This window comes from Xenopus tropicalis, chromosome 4, assembly GCF_000004195.4.
Source record: "Xenopus tropicalis strain Nigerian chromosome 4, UCB_Xtro_10.0, whole genome shotgun sequence".
NCBI lineage: Eukaryota > Metazoa > Chordata > Amphibia > Anura > Pipidae > Xenopus > Xenopus tropicalis.
The window spans coordinates 91,508,711-91,529,920 of NC_030680.2; the positions used below are offsets into that span (position 1 = coordinate 91,508,711).

Consider the following 21,210-nt stretch of genomic DNA (forward strand, 5'->3'; position numbering starts at 1 on the left):
GTTAGTAAGGGATGACCTTGAATTGTTAACCAAAATATATACTGCTGGCACTGAAACATTGAGGGCTTTCCCCATGGTCTGCAATAAAACATAAATGAGTCAGAAAATGGATTCATACTAGCAAACAAATATTTGTATGTTTTTTCAGTAATGGATCTTAAATGTGATGCTTTATGAAGCAGATTTAGACCTTGCTGTGCACTTCTGCCTAAGGGCCGTGACAGACGGGGAGATTAGTCGCCTCCGACAAATCTCCCTTTTCGCGGGCAACTAATCTCCCCGAAATGCCATCCCATCGGCTAGAATGTAAATCGCCAGTGGGATGGCAGACGTGGAGGAAACGTTGGCGATTTCGGCGCTGCGTATGCCATCCCACCGGCGATTTAGATTGTAGCCGGTGGGATGGCATATTGGGGAGATTTGTCGCACGGCGACTAATCTCCCCGTCTGCCACAGCCCTTTTGTGCCATATGACAGATCAAAGTGCATTGCTTGTTTATTTAAACAGGTACAATCGGACTATGGAAAAATCCCAATTGGGGGTCTTGTAAGAGCCTCCTAGTTGTTAAGATGCCAAACAGCAACAATATGTTTAATAAATGCCATGTCTTTGCCTAGACATACAAAACCACATCTTTATTCACTCACTAAAGTCAAGCAGTTTGGCTGATTTTGACTATACTGTTTGAATGTCTGAGCATGTATCTCACTTTGATGGGTGGAGCGGTTGGTTTTTACGCACTGTCCTGCAATTGGATCCCTATTTGTATGTGCATGGTGTCTTAGCCACAGTGCTCCTCCGCAAATTCTGTAAATGTCTTCTCTTCTAAAATATTTGAGATGTCATCAGTTATAATTGGTGCTTAGTGGGTACAGAGGATAAACCGTGTATTGTGACATTATCTATAGGGGAAGTGGAGTTGTTTGCATTAGTAAAAAAAAAATGGTTGAATTAGAGAAAAAGGTTAGAGAAAAACCAGATGCAACTTGATTACAGGTACCAAAGGAATGACAAATCAGCATTAGAAGAGACTGGTTAACATATCAGGGATAAATTCAGGATGAAAAGAGAATTGTCCTTTTGGCTTTAACAACTAAAATATTATTTTTATTTTTTAATGACAAATGAGATTTGCTCTATGCTGTCTACACAGGCACCAACCATTTTAAGGAGTCTCTGATTGAACTTTATTAGTGTGTGTGTGTGTGTGTATGTGTATGTGTGCATGGGCCTGATTTGACCAGGTGTTTTGCCATATTGTGCATATATATTAAAGATAAGTAGTTTGGATGTATCTTTGTAGAGCTACAGGGAAGAAAAGGTAGGAAGCTAAGTCTGAGATATTTAGAAAGGAATTTGGAGGTCTTAAGGTGGTCATACACGTAGCAATAATGATTGCAGGAAAAATCGTTCACACCCTCCATTGACATTCAGGCAGTGTCATTCTGTGGCTACTAAAGCAAATAAAGTGCTGTCTTGTATAAAAAAGGGCATTGACTCAAGGGATGAGAACATAATTTTGCCCCTTTATAGGTCCCTGGTAAGGCCTCACCTTGAGTATGCGGTGCAGTTTTGGGCTCCAGTCCTTAAGAAGGGTATTAATGAGCTGGAGAGAGTGCAGAGACGTGCAACTAAACTGGTAAAGGGGATGGGAGATTTAAGCTATGAGGTTAGACTGTCGAGGCTGGGTTTGTTTTCTCTGGAAAAGAGGCGCTTGCGAGGGGACATGATTACTCTGTACAAGTACATTAGAGGGGATTATAGGCAGATGGGGAATGTTCTTTTTTCCCATAAAAACAATCAACGCACCAGAGGTCACCCCTTTAGAGGAACGGAGCTTCCATTTGAAGCAGCGTAGGTGGTTTTTCACGGTGAGGGCAGTGAGGTTGGGGAATGCCCTTCCTAGTGATGTGGTAATGGCAGATTCTGTTAATGCCTTTAAGAGGGGCCTGGATGAGTTCTTGAACAATCAGAATATCCAAGGCTATTGTGATACTAATATCTACAGTTAGTATTAGTGGTTGTATATATAGTTTATGTATGTGAGTGTATAGATTGGTAGGTGTGGGTTGTGTGTGCTGGGTTTACTTGGATGGGTTGAACTTGACTCAATGGACACAGCTCCAACCTGGCCAAAAGAAATGATACCAAAGCTTGAATGAATTCTGAAATGGTCGTAGTTTTTGCGAAAAATACAACTTTTTTGTATAATGTAACAAAAACCGCGAAAAAGTCGTACTATTTTAACTATATCGTGGTCAATACGAAAAGTTTCAGCAATTAGAAAAAATACAAATTTTTCTCATTCGTACTCAATCGTGCTTTCATGAATGTATATCATCATCATATATTTATGTATCGCCAGTAAATTATGCAGCGCTTTACATTAATTTATAACAAACAGGGATCTTACAGTAATTTAACTAAAAAGACTTTACAAAGTAAGAATAGGATTGAAGGGCCCTTCTTGCAATTAGAAATAAATTGGTCCCGTTGGCGAAATGGCAAAAATTACAGAAACGCATTGTGGCAATATTTTTTGCTCATCGCTACTTACAATCTATAAAGGGTTAGGGTACATTTAACATATAAGGAGTAGAGAAACAAATTGGTAATTTATACATATATATGCAGATCCATATAATGGCAAAGTAGATATTTCATTTGAACTGCCACTAATGTATTTTACTTGAGGGAAGCGGAAATAAAGATTAGTGTGGATATCCGTGGGGGCTTTATAGTGGTTCCTTTTTTATGTATACTGTGTTAATATATGGTTTCAGAGAGCAAGCAGGAGACTAAAACCTGTAAAGACAATAATGTGAAAGGTTACTAAATTACAGATATGACAATAAAAGGAAATGCATAAATACACTGAAAATCCATTAATATTTTCTTAACTGTTACACCAGATGGAAACAATAAAATAAATTACATTTTCAAGGTGCATTTTATATTTCTATGTTGGTTGATTATTTCACTTAGTCTGAGTTGAGGGATACAGCTAATTGTGTGTTGATGGTGAATTAAGAAATTTTTAATCCACAAAAACACATCTTTACTAACAAAAGACATAATGAGAGGCTATTTGCCACTGTCTCTCTATAGACCGACTGGAACATCTGCTCTTATATCACTTACAAATCCTGTAATGAAGCCCTGATGTGAAACAGACTGAGGTCTTGGCTTGGGGGAAAAATAATGAACAATAAAGATATCAACACATATTTGTACAAGGCCAGACAAAACCAAACAAACTCCCCTTTGTGTACATAAACTGTAATTTCAGTGAATTATGCACAGACTTAATTAGGAGTTTTAATTGCTAATCATCTCCCAATAGGATTAGCACTGTTATCTATTAATTATCCACAGAGCAGCAATGTTTGGCTAAGAGGAAAGTAAGGGAAGTGAGATGGCTGCAGAAAATAGTTACGTATACTGCCACTTAATTATGTTCTAAAAGGAAGCTAAGAGACAAGAAATATTGCATTGGGTTATAAATTACACAGGACTCCTTAGCTAATCAAACACCTTGCTACTCTACTAATTTGCCTAATATGAGCTTTCTTAACTACTGATTATGTATTAACATGATTGTGTTGTAGTCTTGGCTCTTTTAGGACCAGTTTTTTTTTTTCAATAGGAGCATTTTTAATGTACAATACAATATAATTTGCTGTTGTATTTTTATTTCAGAAGCCTTAATATTTACATAAAAGCAGTGGCTAAAGGAGAGCTCTAGGGTCCACTTTGTGTTGCCTCAAAAATAAAAAATTGCTAAACTGTAAAACATTTTGAGAAGAAAGTGAAACATATCGGAACATTTTATAACTATAATATGAAACAAACTTTAAAGGTTAAAGTTATTTGGAAATGCTGGATAGAAAACAAATGTAATGTGTATAAAGAATGGTCTTGTCTGTTGTAATTCTAGAGTATGAATTTCACTTCACTATAACAAAGAACTATGGGTAGCAACTTTTGCCACCTTTTTCCCAATTAAAGGAATTGTGCTTTTTGCTGCCTAAGAAAGTAGTATCAGAATGCCCAGGCTATGCATATAAAGATAAAAGTAGATTTTTTTTCCAATTTGGCTACCCACGTGCAGATATTAATGGGGTGCCCTGTCCCTGGTCTATAAGCTGCTGACTTGGTCTGGAAGGGCAGAGTCGGCAGCTTTTTGTATCCCTTATATGGCCTTATATGGCCAGCTAAGTGCCGCAAATAAACAAAATTCTTATCTAGTTAAATGGATATGTACTTGTTGCGGGTGACTAATCTCCCAGAAATGCCATCCCACCGGTTAAAATGTAAATCGCTGGTGGGATGGCAAATTGCTGCGCCGCGTATACCATCCCACCGGCGATTTACATTTTAGCTGGTGGGATCGTATTTCAAGAGATTAGTCGCCCGCGACAAGGGAGATTTGTTGCGCGGCGACTAATCTACCGTGTGCCACAGCCCTTAACTGAGAAGGTTTTGGGAGTTTTTGTGGATAGCAGACTTTGTAATTCTAAACAGTATCTGTCAGTGGCTGCTAAAGCATATGTAATGTCTTGCATTAAAAGGACATTTGAGTTAAGGGATGAAAATATATTTTTGCCTCTTTATAGATCCTTGGAAAGGCCTTGCCTTGAGTTTGCAGTACAGTTTTAGGCTCCAGTACTTAAAAATTATATTAAAGGACTGGAACAGGTAGAAAGATGTGAGACTTATATGGTAAAATAAATTGAACAATTAAAATATGAGGAAAGAGTTTGTGGCTGCTTTCTTTCGAGAAAAGGTCCTTGCAAAGGAACATAGTTACTCTTTACAAGTACATTAGATGATATTATAGACAGCAGGGTTTTTTATACAGAAAATAACAAAAGGGCCACTTGTTTAGACCTAAGGAACAGAACTTACATAAGGGTGAAGACACATTGAGCTACTAGTAGCAGCTACTTTTTCAAGGCTACTAAACTCCAGAAAATACCCTGCCATAGACAATACTGAGAATTGCCTCTGCTAAAAAACACGTAGAGACAATTATCAGTAAATGATCAGCATTGTCTATTTTAATAGGCACAAAAAGTAGCTGCTACTTGTTGTGGCAATGCTAACGGTTTTTCTTTGTAAAGGCAGTGAGGTTGTGAAAGCAGATCCTATTAGCCTGTCGCTGGTGGAAAGGCCTTTGCATCGCTTATGTTTTCCATAGTTGAGCAAAGTTTCTCAGTATTCTCTTTGGCAGGGTAATTTCTGGCATTTATTAGCTGTGACAAGTAGCTGCTAGCTCTCTGTATTTCACCATTAAAAGTGACTTGGATGACTTCTTGGACATAATATCTAAGGCTACAATAATTTAAAAAATTAAGTTAAACGTGTTTTATATACACACACACACACACACACACACACACACACACACACACACACACACACACGTGTGTATGTATATATACATATATATATATATTTATATGTTGAAACTGTATTACAAACATAAGTGTATAGCTAGCACACCCATAGAAAGCACGAAACCTTAGAGACTATTTTTTTTTTTAAAAAAACACCAAGGTGGCCAATGTAGAAAAACTATGCAGGGACGCAATAATAACAAGAGGAAGAGGTAAAAAGAAAAGTATAGTTGTGAATGCATACTTACTCATTGTGAAACATATATGCTCAGTACAGATTTGAAATTTGTTCAAATTCACTATGCTCCAAATGTTAGAAGTAGTGATGGGCGAAATAACCAGGCGACAAAATTCGCCACAGAAAAATTAACTGTGCAACAAAAACTTGCAGGCCACAGCAAAAAAAATAAAATAAAATAAAAGAATTTGGCATGACTTTTTTTTTTTTTTTTTTTTGCTGGCTGCATTATTTTATGCACATCAAAAAAATGTTCGTACATGTTAACATGTTAAAGCAAAACGGGACAGATTCGATCATTGTTATAGCAATATTTATATAACTTTTATCTACAAATTGCGGAAACCACATATTTTCTATGAATTGGACAGGACATACTTGTATGGAAATGCTACATTGGCAAATTGGAATAGCCAATCCCTATACACTGCATAAAAGGCAAACATACACTACGTTAATGTCAATTCGTGTTTATAGACCACATAGCCCCCCCTGCAACGTGACCTAGTGCTACTAACATTAGAAGCCCATTGGATTTACAAACTGTATACAGTGTCTGCTAAGGGACTTTTTTTCCTATAATCAGCAGGTTTTACTTAGGGTCTTTACTAACCCTAATTATGCACTGCATACAGTGGTGTGAAAAACTATTTGCCCCCTTCCTGATTTCTTATTCTTTTGCATGTTTGTCACACAAAATGTTTCTGATCATCCAACACATTTAACTATTAGTCAAAGATAACACAAGTAAACACAAAATGCAGTTTTTAAATGAGGGTTTTTATTATTTAGGGAGAAAAAAAATCCAAACCTACATGGCCCTGTGTGAAAAAGTAATTGCCCCCTGAACCTAATAACTGGTTGGCCCACCCTTAGCAGCAATAACTGCAATCAAGCGTTTGCGATAACTTGCAACGAGTCTTTTACAGCGCTCTGGAGGAATTTTGGCCCACTCATCTTTGCAGAATTGTTGTAATTCAGCTTTATTTGAGGGTTTTCTAGCATGAACCGCCTTTTTAAGGTCATGCCACAACATCTCAATAGGATTCAGGTCAGGACTTTGACTAGGCCACTCCAAAGTCTTCATTTTGTTTTTCTTTAGCCATTCAGAGGTGGATTTGCTGGTGTGTTTTGGGTCATTGTCCTGCTGCAGCACCCAAGATCGCTTCAGCTTGAGTTGACGAACAGATGGCCGGACATTCTCCTTCAGGATTTTTTGGTAGACAGTAGAATTCATGGTTCCATCTATCACAGCAAGCCTTCCAGGTCCTGAAGCAGCAAAACAACCCCAGACCATCACACTACCACCACCATATTTTACTGTTGGTATGATGTTCTTTTTCTGAAATGCTGTGTTACTTTTACGCCAGATGTAACGGGACACGCACCTTCCAAAAAGTTCAACTTTTGTCTCGTCGGTCCACAAGGTATTTTCCCAAAAGTCTTGGCAATCATTGAGATGTTTTTTAGCAAAATTGAGACGAGCCTTAATGTTCTTTTTGCTTAAAAGTGGTTTGCGCCTTGGAAATCTGCCATGCAGGCCGTTTTTGCCCAGTCTCTTTCTTATGGTGGAGTCGTGAACACTGACCTTAATTGAGGCAAGTGAGGCCTGCAGTTCTTTAGATGTTGTCCTGGGGTCTTTTGTGGCCTCTCGGATGAGTTGTCTCTGCGCTCTTGGGGTAATTTTGGTCGGCCGGCCACTCCTGGGAAGGTTCACCACTGTTCCATGTTTTTGCCATTTGTGGATAATGGCTCTCACTGTGGTTCGCTGGAGTCCCAAAGCTTTAGAAATGGCTTTATAACCTTTACCAGACTGATAAATCTCAATTACTTTTGTTCTCATTTGTTCCTGAATTTCTTTGGATCTTGGCATGATGTCTAGCTTTTGAGGTGCTTTTGGTCTACTTCTCTGTGTCAGGTAGCTCCTATTTAAGTGATTTCTTGATTGAAACAGGTGTGGCAGTAATCAGGCCTGGGGGTGACTACAGAAATTGAACTCAGGTGTGATAAACCACAGTTAAGTTATTTTTTAACAAGGGGGGCAATCACTTTTTCACACAGGGTCATGTAGATTTGGAGTTTTTTTTCTCCCTTAATAATGTAAACCTTCATTTAAAAACTGCATTTTGTGTTCAATTATGTTATCTTTGACTAATAGTTAACGGTTTTTGATGAGCAGAAAAATTTAAGTGTGACAAACATGCAAAAGAATAAGAAATCAGGAAGGGGGCAAATAGTTTTTCACACCACTGTATATTATAGTATGGGACTCCAAATCAATGTGATTTCTTAAAAGTCTATAACTCTCATTTTGACTGTTTTTGCTGTCTTTGAATCAAGTATACAAGATGGTACATCTTATACTACCAGCAGATGGGGTTGTAGAAGTCAATCTAATGTACTGGATTGAATGTTGCAATGAACTTTTAAGATTGCTGTCTTAACAGTATCTAGAAGAATTAAGTCTAAAGCAACTGGACTTTTCTGAGTTTTTCTTGAAAACGTTTCACCACTCATCCGAGTGGCTTCTTCAGTTCAAATGACTGGTAGGGAATTCCCCGGTATTTAAACTCTTGATGGTAGTACAGTCACAGGCATTAAGTTGGTTAAAGGAAGAATTGTATTGTGACATTGGATTAATATAAATAATTTATTATGGATAATTTCTATACTTTTTGATCATTAACAATGTTATTTACCATAGTATTTACTCATTGGGTTGTAGGTGTTAATTCGGATACCCTGAACATTGTCTTTTAATTATATTCTATATTATATTCTATATATTCTACAGGGATCCTCAACCTTTTATACCCCTGAGCTATATTCAAATGGAAAAAGTGTTGGAGAGCAACACATGCATGATAAAGGTTCCGGGGGGTGGCAATAAGAGCTATAATTGACTACTTAATAGCCCCTATATGGACTGGCAGCCTACAGAAGGCTCTGTTTGGTTTTTATGCAACCAAAACTTCCTTATATTCCTTCAAAAATGAGCACCTGCTTTGGGCACACTGAGAGCAACGTCCAAGGGGTTGGGGAGTAACATGTTGCTCACGAGCCACTGGCTGGGGAACACTGCTCTAGAACGACCCTGCCTATTCGTGCAGATGCTTTGGGGTTAAGTATTCACCTCTGTATGCAGGACAGAAGAACAACAATTTGGGCTCCACCCTCTTCATATAAGTCCATGCTCCTCCAGCTCAGGGTTGCCAGTTTTTCTGCCAAACTGGGCTACTAATTTAAAGTACAAACCTGCCAAGGTATGGATTTGAGCTACGTTTTGGAGCCTTGGAGGTTTTTTTTTCTCTGTGCACTTTGGCTAATGTAGTTTGTATTTAACAATAAGCCTACAGCCAAGGTTAATGTAAAACTACATTACCCATCATGCAGTGGGAATGGTGTAGGAAGATGCTCCCTTTGCTACACTGCTTTGCGTCTGTTCTAACCTCTCAGTCCCTACCTGTCTGTATTACAACCTGATTCCTGCTCTATCCGGTATGAGATTGTACTACTACTTTGTACAGTGATGTAGGGCTGTTCCAATTGTTCCTTTCTGCAGTTGATCCTTAAACTATAACTCTCAGGATCTCTTAGGGCAGGGGTGCCCAGACTTTGTCACCCTGTGATCTACTCTTGCCACCTGGCCTCTGTCATGGTTAAAGCCTGAATCTTCTTGTATGTAGTAGTGGTCATCTCACAGAGATCAGTTCTACTAATTCTCATTCCACCCTGTCAAAGTAAGCTTACAGGCAGCACATGGTTCAAGGAAACAAGCACAGGTTGGGACCAATTTAATACCGTGCAGACCGATTTTGGAGGGTAGAGGGAAAAAGAGTGTGGACGAGCAGGGTGTCAGTGTGTAAAAGCCGTATGACGTGATAGCATGTCCCTTTCCTCTCTTACGTGTGATGGATGCATCTGGAATCGCACTGATCTGACGCTCTTGGGATATGTTACTTTTCAGCGAGGTTTTAGGAACTAGAGCTGTTTAGAGAATGCATCTCTGTCAACAGTGCAGTATTTAGAGCTATCTCCTGCAATCGCTTCCATTTTTCAAGAGCACACTACTACTTATTGTGGGTTGGTGGGAAGGCATACAATTTGCCTATACAGACTAAAAAAGACCACAGACGAGAAACATGCTACACAGTTTAAAAAATACAATATCTGCAAACATACACTGAGAGGGTGAACAAGGGGTGTGCACAGACTGCGCACAACCAGAACAAGTCCAGTCCCAAGGGGGCACATATCAAGATCATGTCTTTAAATCAATATCATGGATGTTAACCCCTCCACTTCCTCTAAACCACCTCAGATGGAGGATCCATTTGACTGGAAAAAATCTACTATTCAATCCACAATCAATCAAGCCATACCTACACATTACAAAAAATGGAAAGCTCAGGTTCTAGCAAACTGTACTCCACCTGATAGAGACGACTTAAGTGAAAAAGATAGCGAGCTGGAACTGGGTGAAGTTGTAGATAGTGACTCTCTTAAAGAGATTGATTGATTCTGTTGCTGGCCCAGCTAGCTGACTTCTGTGATGGCATCAAAAGCAGACACTTGGGCGTCCAACCCAAAAAGTCCGGAGCCTTCACTATTTTTAAATCTATTTTCTAGTTCAGTGCTGTCCAACTTCTGTGGTACCGAGGGCTGGAATTTTTTCGGCCTACATGGTGGAGGGCCGATAATGGAAGTCCGTTTTGGCCACTCACCCTTTTTAAACCACAATCACTTGAAATCTCACCCGTGTTTTCACATTACCATACCCATATTAACAGTGGTAGTACAGCAAAAATCTGCCATACTCTGCCTTCCCTACCCTGCCTGTGTGTGCCATACTCTGCCTGCAGTACCCTGCCTGTGTGTGCCATACTCTGCCTGCCCTACCCTGCCTGTGTGTGCCATACTCTGCCTGCCCTACCCTGCCTGTGTGTGTCATACTCTGCCTGCCCTACCCTGCCTGTGTGTGCCATACTCTACCTGCCCTATGCTGCCTGTGTGTGCCATATTTTGCCTGCCCTATACTGCCTGCGTGTATGGCACACACAGGCAGCATAGGGCAGATAAGAGTATGGCACACATAAGCAGTATACAGTGACACAATGCTGGCGCTGATTCTACAGTCGGCACAATAACTATATATTAAAAAAAAATAATTGCAGTACCACCTCAGTATAAATTCTTTTTATAGTGTGCAGGGATTATTTGCGGGTTTCTACTGCTCCCACAGTCTGAGGTGTGAACAGGTGAACAATGTGGGTGCTTGTAGGGATTAAAAGGTGTGAACAACGCAGGGGATTACATGTTTAAACAATACAGGAAAATTACAGCCTGAATCTGAGGTGTGTGTGAACCATGCAGGGGGGCCAGTTAATCTCAGTACTGATACCATTTAAATCTTACAGAAAGGTAAGCCATCAAACCAGCCAGACAGGTGGGGGGCCACACAGAGGGGGGTCGCGGGCTGCCAGTTGGACAGCACTGTCCTAGTTAATAGAAAACGAATGGTAAAAGCCCATCACCAGTTCACACTAAAAGTGATTTCTTTCCACCCACCCAGGTCCAATAGAAAAACAAAAACTCTGGGACAAGGCTCCCAGGGTGGATCCTGCAATTGCACTCTTGTCTAAGAACACAACTTTACCAGCAAAGAATGCAGCCTTTAAGGGACCTATGGACAAGAGCATGGAGATATCGCTACAAAAAGTTTTCACTCATGGTACTGCAATTTTCAGACCAGCAACAGCATTAGGTGGTTTGGCATGAACAGCAAAAGTACACCTACTTCAACACATGCCCCCCAGGCCAAATTGACTCAGCTCAGCTTTTGCCTTTCTATCTGACACAGCAAATGGACACTGTTAGGTTGGCAAGTAAGACCAGTGTGGATAGAGTGCTAGCCAAAATGCTCCTGTGGTTACACCACTGGTCAGGGGACACAGCCTCCAAGACTAAACTAAGATCACAGGTGACACCCTGTTCGGCCCCGACCTTAAAGGAACAGTAACACCAAAAAATGAAAGTGTATAAAAGTAACTAAAATATAATGTGCTGCTGCCCTGCACTGGTAAAAGTTGTGTGTTTACTTCAGAAAGTCTACTATAATTTATATAAATAAGCTGCTGTGTAGCCATGGAGGCAGCCATTCAAAGGAGAAAAGGCACAGGCACATAGCAGATAACAGATAAAACACTATTGTATTCTACAGAATTTATCTGTTATCTGCTATGTAACCTGTGCCTTTTTTCCAGCTTGAATGGCTGCCCCCATGGCTACACAGCAGCTTATTATATAAATTATAGTAGTGTTACTGTAGCAAACACACTAGTTTTACCAGTGCAGGGCAACAGTGCATTAAATTTTTATTACTTTAAAGCTCTTTCATTTTTTGGTGTTACTGTTCCTTTAAGCAAACTATTGCAGATTAAGCAGGAATAAACAGACCCTACAATAAACAATGGAGCTTCCAGGAATGGCCCTTTCATGCCTTTAGGAATATATCCTTTTACACATCACTGAGTGGAGACAAAGAAAGGAAGATCCTCTTGGTCTCAGCAACAAAAACTCAACAGAAAGACAGCGACTTCAAAATCCAGCTTCACATGACTCTGTACCAAAAAGTAAATATGGCGTGGGGGGCAGGCTGCAAAATTTCTTACAGATTTGGCAAACTCGCGTTAAAGACATGTAAACCCCACACACAAAAATGTAATTAGTGAACAGCCTCTTTGAAATCTTTCAATACCTGCCACGCTGGTTGTCCAGAGGTTAATAGTAAGGCTACAGTGTCCCCTTTATCACTTAGATTTCCTCCTCCTCTAACCCACTCAGCCCCCTCTCTCTGGAATTTGCTTTGGCTGTTGGCTTGTGGGCATGCTCAGTTGTTCTAAGCTCAGATTACTAAACACGCCCCCCAGTCTAGCAGCCAGTGAAGAGATGGCATTGCTGGTTTCATAGAAACTGAGTTCTAGTTGTCTGCTTCAAATTTTTTCTTCTGAGCTCAGTTTTACCATTACAGTGCTCAAACAAAGCAAAACTTTTATCAAAGACCGTTGTGCCTGTGTGAGCCTGTATTCTTGATGAAATGTATGCTGAATAAGAGTCTGTGTGTGTGTAGGCTGTTTGCAGATATAAATGTATGTGATTATGGATCAGGGGAAAAATGGCCACTGAGCGAAAGCTGCTATTTACTTTAGGAAAATGTGATGGTGCTAGAAAACAGTGGGCATATATGCAGTACAAATGATGCCATTTGGGTGGGGGAGACGTGCCCAACTACATTGTAGGTAAATGTAGGCTTTACATGTCCTTTAATGATAGTTAATGGAGTTTTAAGGGCTTTTCTGACAAGGCCATAGAGATTCTTCTAAAAGCCAGAAAGCTTACCATAGCCAGGATATACCACAGAACCTGGAAGACTTTCATATCGGGGTGTGCCAAGCGTATGCTGGCAACAAGCCTCAACGCAGTCTATCATTGAGTTTCTTACTTAGAGTTTCCACCTTGACCTCTCCTTAGCCATGCTTAAAAGTCAGGTCTCTGCTCTCTATCTTTTACTTTTATCCTTTACTTCAACACCAGTGGGCTAGGGAGCCAGACCTCATTCAATTTTTTGCTGGGTATAGGTAGACTCGATATAAGATCCCACACCTCCATGGGACCTTAATGTAGAACTCACAGTATTACAGTGTCCACCTTTCAAACCCATTTCTTCCTATGACCTTAAATTCCTCACCTAGAAAATGGCTGTCCTCCTAGCCATTACATCAGCTAAACAGGTATTTGATATGGCTGCCCTCTCACACAAGGAACCCTGGCTTATTATTCACCAGGACAGAATGGTTTTCAGAACAGTCCGATCCTTGTTCCACATCAATGAGGAGATTAACCTACCATCATTGTGCCCAAGGCTCTCCAATACCAAGGAAAAAGCCCTCCATCTACACCTTGTGTCTCAACCCTTTCTCCTTGTAGATTGTAAGCTCTTTTGGGCAGGGCTCACTTCACTTCTTGTATCGAATATTGATTGCTTTATATGTTACTCTGTATGTCCAATACATGAAACCCACTTATTGTACAGCATGCGGAATATGTTGGCGCTTAATATATAAATGTTAATAATAATAATAAGCTGTAGTGAGGGCGGTACTATTTGGATACATCTAAGCTGTATAGGAAATAGGATGTTTTTTTTGTTACCTTTGGCTTCAACAAGAGCGCCAGCATAAAAATGCACCATAGCCAGCCTGCTAGATAGTACAGTGAATTTTGTTTATGATCTCAAAAGACAGCCCAAACCATTCCATGTTAGGGCACATTCCACCAGGGCAGCCAGTACCTCTTGGGCGTGGTTTAACTGCCACTCCTGAACTGATATGTAGAACAGCCACCTGGGAATTGCTTTCTACCACTGCAAGATTTTACAGACTTCATGTTTTCCTCTTGGCACCAGCAGCTTTTGGTTGGAAAGTCCTTCAAGCTGTGGTGCATCACTAAACTAGGGGGCAGCTTTTGGACGTCCCCACAGTGTTTACACTGACAGGTGAACTTGAATACACTGAAGCAGGCAAATGCCTTGTATTAAAATTCCAAAGTGGTCTATGCTTACTAAATCTTGCTGTCCCTGTGCACTATGTATACTTTTGGTATGCACTTCATATTCTCTTTTCTCATTTCCTAAATGACACCTGCATGCCTAATTCTCTCTGAGCTCATACTGTGTGCTCATTCATGCAGAGCTCCAGACTCTTACCTCCGCTGTCTGTCCTAATCTATTCTAATTATGGGTCCTGACAATATTAAGTTGTTTCTATTTATACATGTCCAAGCTCAACATCTTTAATTTTTGTAAGTTCAAGTTTACATATGTGTCAGAAATTGCCCACTAGAATTTTTAGGTAAATAGAAGAGTTCATTCATTTTATTCAAATTATTTTAACAGTCATCTTTTTTTCTAACATGGGAGGTTTATAGTGGTGACTGTAATCTTTATTTAATATAATTACCAGGATCTCCACACCAGTTACGCTGTCAGGAAAACAATAGACTCACACATATGGGGTGCATTATTCAGAAACTCGTTATCCATGGGAATGCCATTTACCATAAAGCATTATTTAAACAAACAGTTCTTTATTAATTGTAATAATACAATGATAGTAATGTTCTTTAGTAGCATTAAGGCATGGTGCTCCATATTACAGAAAACTAGGGATGCACCGAATCCAGGATTTGGTGCAGGATTCTGAATTGGGCTGAATCCACACTCCTGGACAAACCGAATTTGAATACTTAAAATCACGTGATTTTTTGTCACATAAACACAGAACTTTTTTGCTGCACGCTTCGCTTTAACCCTTCTGTGTCCTAATTTACATATGCAAATTAGGGGTTGGTTCAGTATTTGTCTGAATCCAAAAATAGTGGATTCATGCATCCTTACAGAAGAACCATTTTCCAAGCATTTCAGCTTTTGATCCAAAGGCTGTCCCAAAGCCTAACATGAAGTGGGGTGGAGGGGAGAGTTAACAGTATAGTTACCTAAGGCCTACACCTGAAATACTGAAAGGTTGATGTAGTTTGATTTACATCATGCTGACATAATTCCTATATTTGTATATTTGTGCATGTAACATACCAGATTAAAGTATGCTGCCTTAAAGACACTGTCCATCTAATGAACGGCAATGTTTTCTGGTAGTGAGAAAGTGGTAGTTTTGCACTGTTAATAGTTTTTTTCTAATACTATTTCAGGCTTACAGCTTTGCTATTGGAACCTGGCCTAAAAATGGCCTCCTAGACATGAACAAGGGTATGAGTCTTCAGCACATAGGGAGGCCCCACAGTGGAATAGGTAAGTGCATATCTCTATGCTTTTATACAGCATGACAAATGTCAGATGGACACAATTTATTTGTTATTGAAAACTTTTTATGGGAATGCAAATCTATGATGTGATGTCTCACAGCACCAAGAATCATTCTGCTGGATCACTTTAGCAGCTCAAAAAGCAGGGCTGAAGTATATGATTTGTGTGTGTGTGTGTGTGTGTGTGTTTGTGTGTATATATATATATATATATATATATATATATATATATATATATATATATATATATATATATATATATATATATACACAAATCAAACAACCTGCCATATATGACGTGTATTAAACTACCTGCTTACGTTCATAATAAATGCTAAAAAGTAAAGCACATCTTTTAGTAGTTTTTCTCATGGATTTTTCTACCATTGCGCCTTCTTAAAGTGATAATGACACAAAAAACTACTTTTCAAAATATGAATATACTGTATATACTCGAGTATAAACCTAGTTTTTCAGCACCCAAAATGTGTTGAAAAAGTCACCCTCGGCTTATACTTGAGTCGGGTGCCATGGGTCCCTCCAGACTGGCACTCTCTGTCCTTTGTGTGCAAATTAGGCCACCCGCAACCAGACCCGCAGTGCCCTGGCCCGCTACCAAATTCATCTTCATTTACCATCCTCACCTGTCCCATTCTGCACTAGACATTATATTTGATATAACCTATATATGGTTTTGAAGGATTTTAACTCTTTGTGATTTAGCTTGGTTGCTGATCGAGCTAAGGGGGTATCATTGTTGATACCATATTGTTTTTGTTGACCCTCTTCTACACTTACAGAGCTAATTTACTGTTTTTCTTTGAAATAAATACTTAAAAACATATACCCCACTGATGCCTCATTTAATATAATTTTATTGGTATTTATTTTGATTATTGAAACTTAGCAGTAGCTGCTGCATTTCCCACCCTAGGCTTATACTCGAGTCAATAAGTCTTTCCAGTTTTCTTAGGTAAAATCAGGTACCTCGGCTTATATTCAGATTGGCTTATACTTGAGTATATACGGGTACATAAAAAGCTACCTATAGGTCGTGTTGACGGTTTTTCGCTGACAGGTTTGGTTTTGTAAGTAATTGTTACTTGAAGTTCCTAAACCTGACTGTTTCGCCAACCTGACTGTCCCTTCCCAACCTGTCAGTTATAGCTTCTAATGCTAACAGACAAATATGGCTGCCCCCTCATAGAGGAACACAGGGGATCAGACAGGTAATGTAAACGCATCAGGCAAATATTTTTATGGCAAAATTATAAAGTTCTTGCAAAGACAATGTTATGATAGATGTAAACAAAAACATTTACTTTCTGGTGTCAGTATCTCTTTAAGTTACACTCTATAAGAGCGTTTGTTTATCCACCAACTACACTACTGCATGGATTAAATATGCACAGGTAGAGTTCACATGCAATAGCTATCCATCTGGGCTGTCTGTGTTCGTATTAACTGAAAGGGTTAATATTGTTCTTGGCCTCTAAGCACCAAGCTCTTAAATCAATACACGTTAAGGAGATGAATTATTTAAATCTTAGCAGCATTTAATTAGTAAGACTGGTCTGAGGGATAGCTCGCCGAGAGTTATTGACAAGAGTTGCATTAAAATTTGGTTCCCAGTTTGAGTGGGCATTCATTTTACTGCTGTGTGGGGACAGCCCTGGAGGAACCTCACTAAAGGCTAGAAAGACTTTTTGGTAACAAGAATTTCAATCAGCAATAACCGCATTAAAAGTAAAAGGGTATCTGAGTCCCAAAAATCTGTGATATATTTTAATATATATCACAGAGGCATAGTATACTTCACTTTTAACTTTTTATGTTGAACTTCAGTGTCTTACACAGTACAAGGCAAATGCACTTTATAGCTTTACATTGATGTCACAGAAGCTGATTCTACTACTGACCATTTTCCAGTAACTGTTGTTGCATGGTTAATTTTAACGATTTCTTTGTACAACCCTTTTGTGCAAGCAACCTTTTCCAAACCAGAATAGCAAAGCCAGGTCAGTTAATAAATTGTCACTGTAAGTCTGTAAAATGGTGATGCTGTTTCAGGGCTTTGCCTGGAAGATCTCTGAAAAAATCCTGGTCATAGGTTCAAATCCCGACCTGACTGACCCGCCTTTTATCCTCAGGAGGCAGTTATGGGGTTTCCAGTTATAATTGAGTCATAATATCAATCATTTGTCAGGAGGAGCTTTCCGTGAGGCATCTGTGAGTGTCTTTTACCTCAATTCTGCAGCTTTGGATACAGCCCATTACACGCTAAGAGTTCCCAGCACTCCTGCAATCAATGGTTTAATTGATACTTCATGCAGTTAATGTATCCAAGAAGTGAGTAATATTGTCCCCTCAAATTGAGTTCCGTGGCAACACCGAGTTATGAAGTGTTCTCACTGTTGGTTTGTCTCATCACCTACAGTTTATACATTGCTTCCTCTGCTGGATTTGAAATAACATTTAAACAATCTGTTCTGTTTGTATTATTAACTGTAAGAATGTGCATAAGTGCACTCAAATACTCTGTTTTTATCCTAACAAAGTTGCAGTTTTGCCTTTATTTCAGATGATTTTTTTTTTGTTTTACCTTTCTGATTTTATTGGATAAATCTCTGCAGTATAACACTTATAAAATGTGTGCACGCAGTTAATATGCCTTAGAAAGCAGCATGGTACACCAGCTATGAAATTGCACACCTTATTTAACTAACTTGTAGTTAAATAGTATACATTTCAAATTGACCTGGAGGATTGTTAGTAAATGTCACAGATTTTTTTTAATGAAAGAGAGAAAGTCTACATCCACATTAAAGAATTGTTTTGTACTGGTTTCTTTACTAATACTGGTTCCTTAAAAATCAGACTCCAAATTATGACAATAGGCATGTGACTGCCAATGATCAGGGATGTGCTTATCCATAATTTGTGGATTTTGCTGAATATTGAACCCTAATTTACATATAAAGCATAAACATTTTTAGGGTTCAACTTCAGTTTAGCTGAACGCTTAGAATTTGACAAATGAATTAAAAAATACTGAGTTTTAGATGAGTAACAAAGATTTACTTAAGTGCAGCATTCAAAGTGCAATTTGAGATGAAAAATATAGTATAATCATATTATAACTTAGTTTAATTAAAATGTGTGCTTTTTTACATATAGAGAAAGGTGTGCTCTTTATGTATATTCTTTGTTTTTGTAGCTTGATTAACCTCATCTTTCTTATTTTCTGTGGGATCTGTACCATTTTTAACAAGTCAGTATTTCATCCCAGCTTTAATTAAAATTAACATTTTTTCAGTTGTTATCCTGGCTATACCATTATGATCATCTGGGTTAGTATTGTTAAATTTTACTTTTTTTTAATGCACTATGGACCATTTTATATAAATGATCTGAGAATAATTATTTGATATTTCTTATTATAGTTACATAATTCATTATGTTCACCCCATCCAAATGTTCCCCAGTGCACATGTGTGTATATATACAGTAAGTATATATATATATATCTATATATATATATATATATATATCTATATATATATCTATATATATCTATATATATATATATATCTATATATATCTATATATATCTATATATATCTATATATATCTATATATATCTATATATATATATCTATATATATATATATCTATATATCTATATATATATATATATATATATATATATATATTATACAGGTATATATATATATATATATTATACAGGTATGGGACCCATTATCCAGAATGCATGGGACCTGGGGTTTTCTGGATAAGGGATCTTTCCATAATTTGGATCTCCTCACCTTAAGTCTTCAAGCATTAAATAAACCCAATAGGATTGTTTTGCTTCCAATAAGGAATAATTGTATCTTAGCTGGGATCAAGTACAAGGTACTGTTTTATTATTGCAGAGGGAAAGGAAATCATTTTTTAAAATTACAATTATTTGGTTATTATGGAGTCTATGGGAGATGGCCTTCCCGTAATTTGGAAGTTTCCGGATAATGGATCCCATACCTGTATATATAAAGTATACTGCACTCACAGGTCTTAGCATCCAAACAAAAGTGTATGCATTGAATATCCAGTGTTTCCATCACATAGAATGACCTTCCACAGGGACAAGAAGAGATAATTATATCTTAAATATAATACCTACATACATTTACAAAACTGACTATAGATCACTGTATTTTTGGGTCATCCAAACCCTCTTAAAGGCATTGCTAATGCATTCTGTGTATATTGTCCACCAGCATAATTGTGATCCCCTGAAAGAAAACTGCACCTCTTAGGTTGTATTTATCACCATGTGTGAATAAGGCTTGAAAAAAATATGGTCTACTAACACCCATTATCAACATGCAATTTGGCCAACCACATGTCGAGTTAAATCAAACACAATCTGTTCATTTGGCCCAGGAATTGGTTTCTGTGTGCGTGCGTATGTTTGTGTAAGCCTTTAGGCTTTGCATTTTTTTTCTAGCCACACACAGTAGAAGACATTGTTTGTAGTATGCTATCCAGGTCATTCTGGTGATTTGAGAGATAAATAATGATTATACTGCTATAAACTCTGCTTTTGGAAGGGACATTTGATGTATTTGCACATTATTTCTTATGCTGCAGTTTTGGCATGTCAGGACAGAAAGATATAAGTAAAGGATTCATTTAGCCGAAAGGGAGTAATTGGTGGTGACATCATAAGCTGGAGAAAATATTAGAAATGGTTGAAAGGATCAGATTAATTTTTCCTTGAAGGAAGCAAGATGGATCCACTCCACCACCCTGATAGCGTTCGGCCATGGCAAACACAATCTTATTTCTTGTAGAGTCTTAGTGAGTCTAGAAATAATGGCAAAGCATTGTGATATGGTGTAAAATGCCATCACGGCAACTAACTGAGAATGGGGTCATGGAGCTGGCAGAGTGAGAAAGCATTTGAACTGCATATGCTGGTGGGATAAGAATAAATTGTTGGTTAGCAGAGGATATAAGGAAGAGTAGTTTTCACCTCTATAAATAGGTAGAAGAGATACAATTAGTATAGTGACACTGACCTAATTCTCTATTGTTAAATCAGACACACACATTCCAAGCAACAGTGTGTTATTGAGCCTTTTAGAAGAAGAGTATAACATCCTTCTCTGTCCTAAGGGACACAGGCTCTTTCTAGAATACCTGGCATAAAGCAACATAGGCTTCTGTTGGTGTACCACTAAATACATTATTTCATGCAAAACCCCAATACCTTATCCACCAATAAAGTGAAACATTTATCTTATACTGTACAATGCTACACAATGTTAAGGCTAGTATTTTAACAGTTTTCCCACAAAGGTATTTCCCTGGGTTTATTGCACACGGTATTTTTTTTGCAGGTCTGTCCATTTTACCATTTAGAAAATTTGGTTGGCATACATTTTTAAAGCTGGCTATAAAGAGGCTTATTTTTCTGTATGTTAAATTTATATGGTCCTTGTGATCATTCGTTCATGGATCCACCTGTTTACTGATTTGATGAAATCGTATTGTCGCTGGTATAGATTAAGGAATTGACATCTTGCATTTGGTTTGTGATTCAAGTAAGAAAAGTTCAAACTGTCACCAGTACCTGGCCAGATTGAAGGTCCTGCTTGGTAGTTTGTTTTTTCCAAGTATCCCGGTCG

The 21,210-nt window shown here is 38.4% G+C and overlaps 1 protein-coding gene across 3 annotated transcripts in view; it reads left to right on the plus strand.

The window, feature by feature from the left end:
• Positions 1–21,210, plus strand: part of eri3 (ERI1 exoribonuclease family member 3) — a 195,741-nt gene that overhangs the window by 97,500 nt on the left and 77,031 nt on the right. For all 3 annotated transcript variants that reach the window (XM_002931440.5, XM_031900941.1, XM_031900942.1), the window contains exon 7: positions 15,404–15,503. In XM_002931440.5, the coding sequence (XP_002931486.2) occupies positions 15,404–15,503 (100 nt within the window). The remainder of the gene's footprint in view (positions 1–15,403; positions 15,504–21,210) is intronic.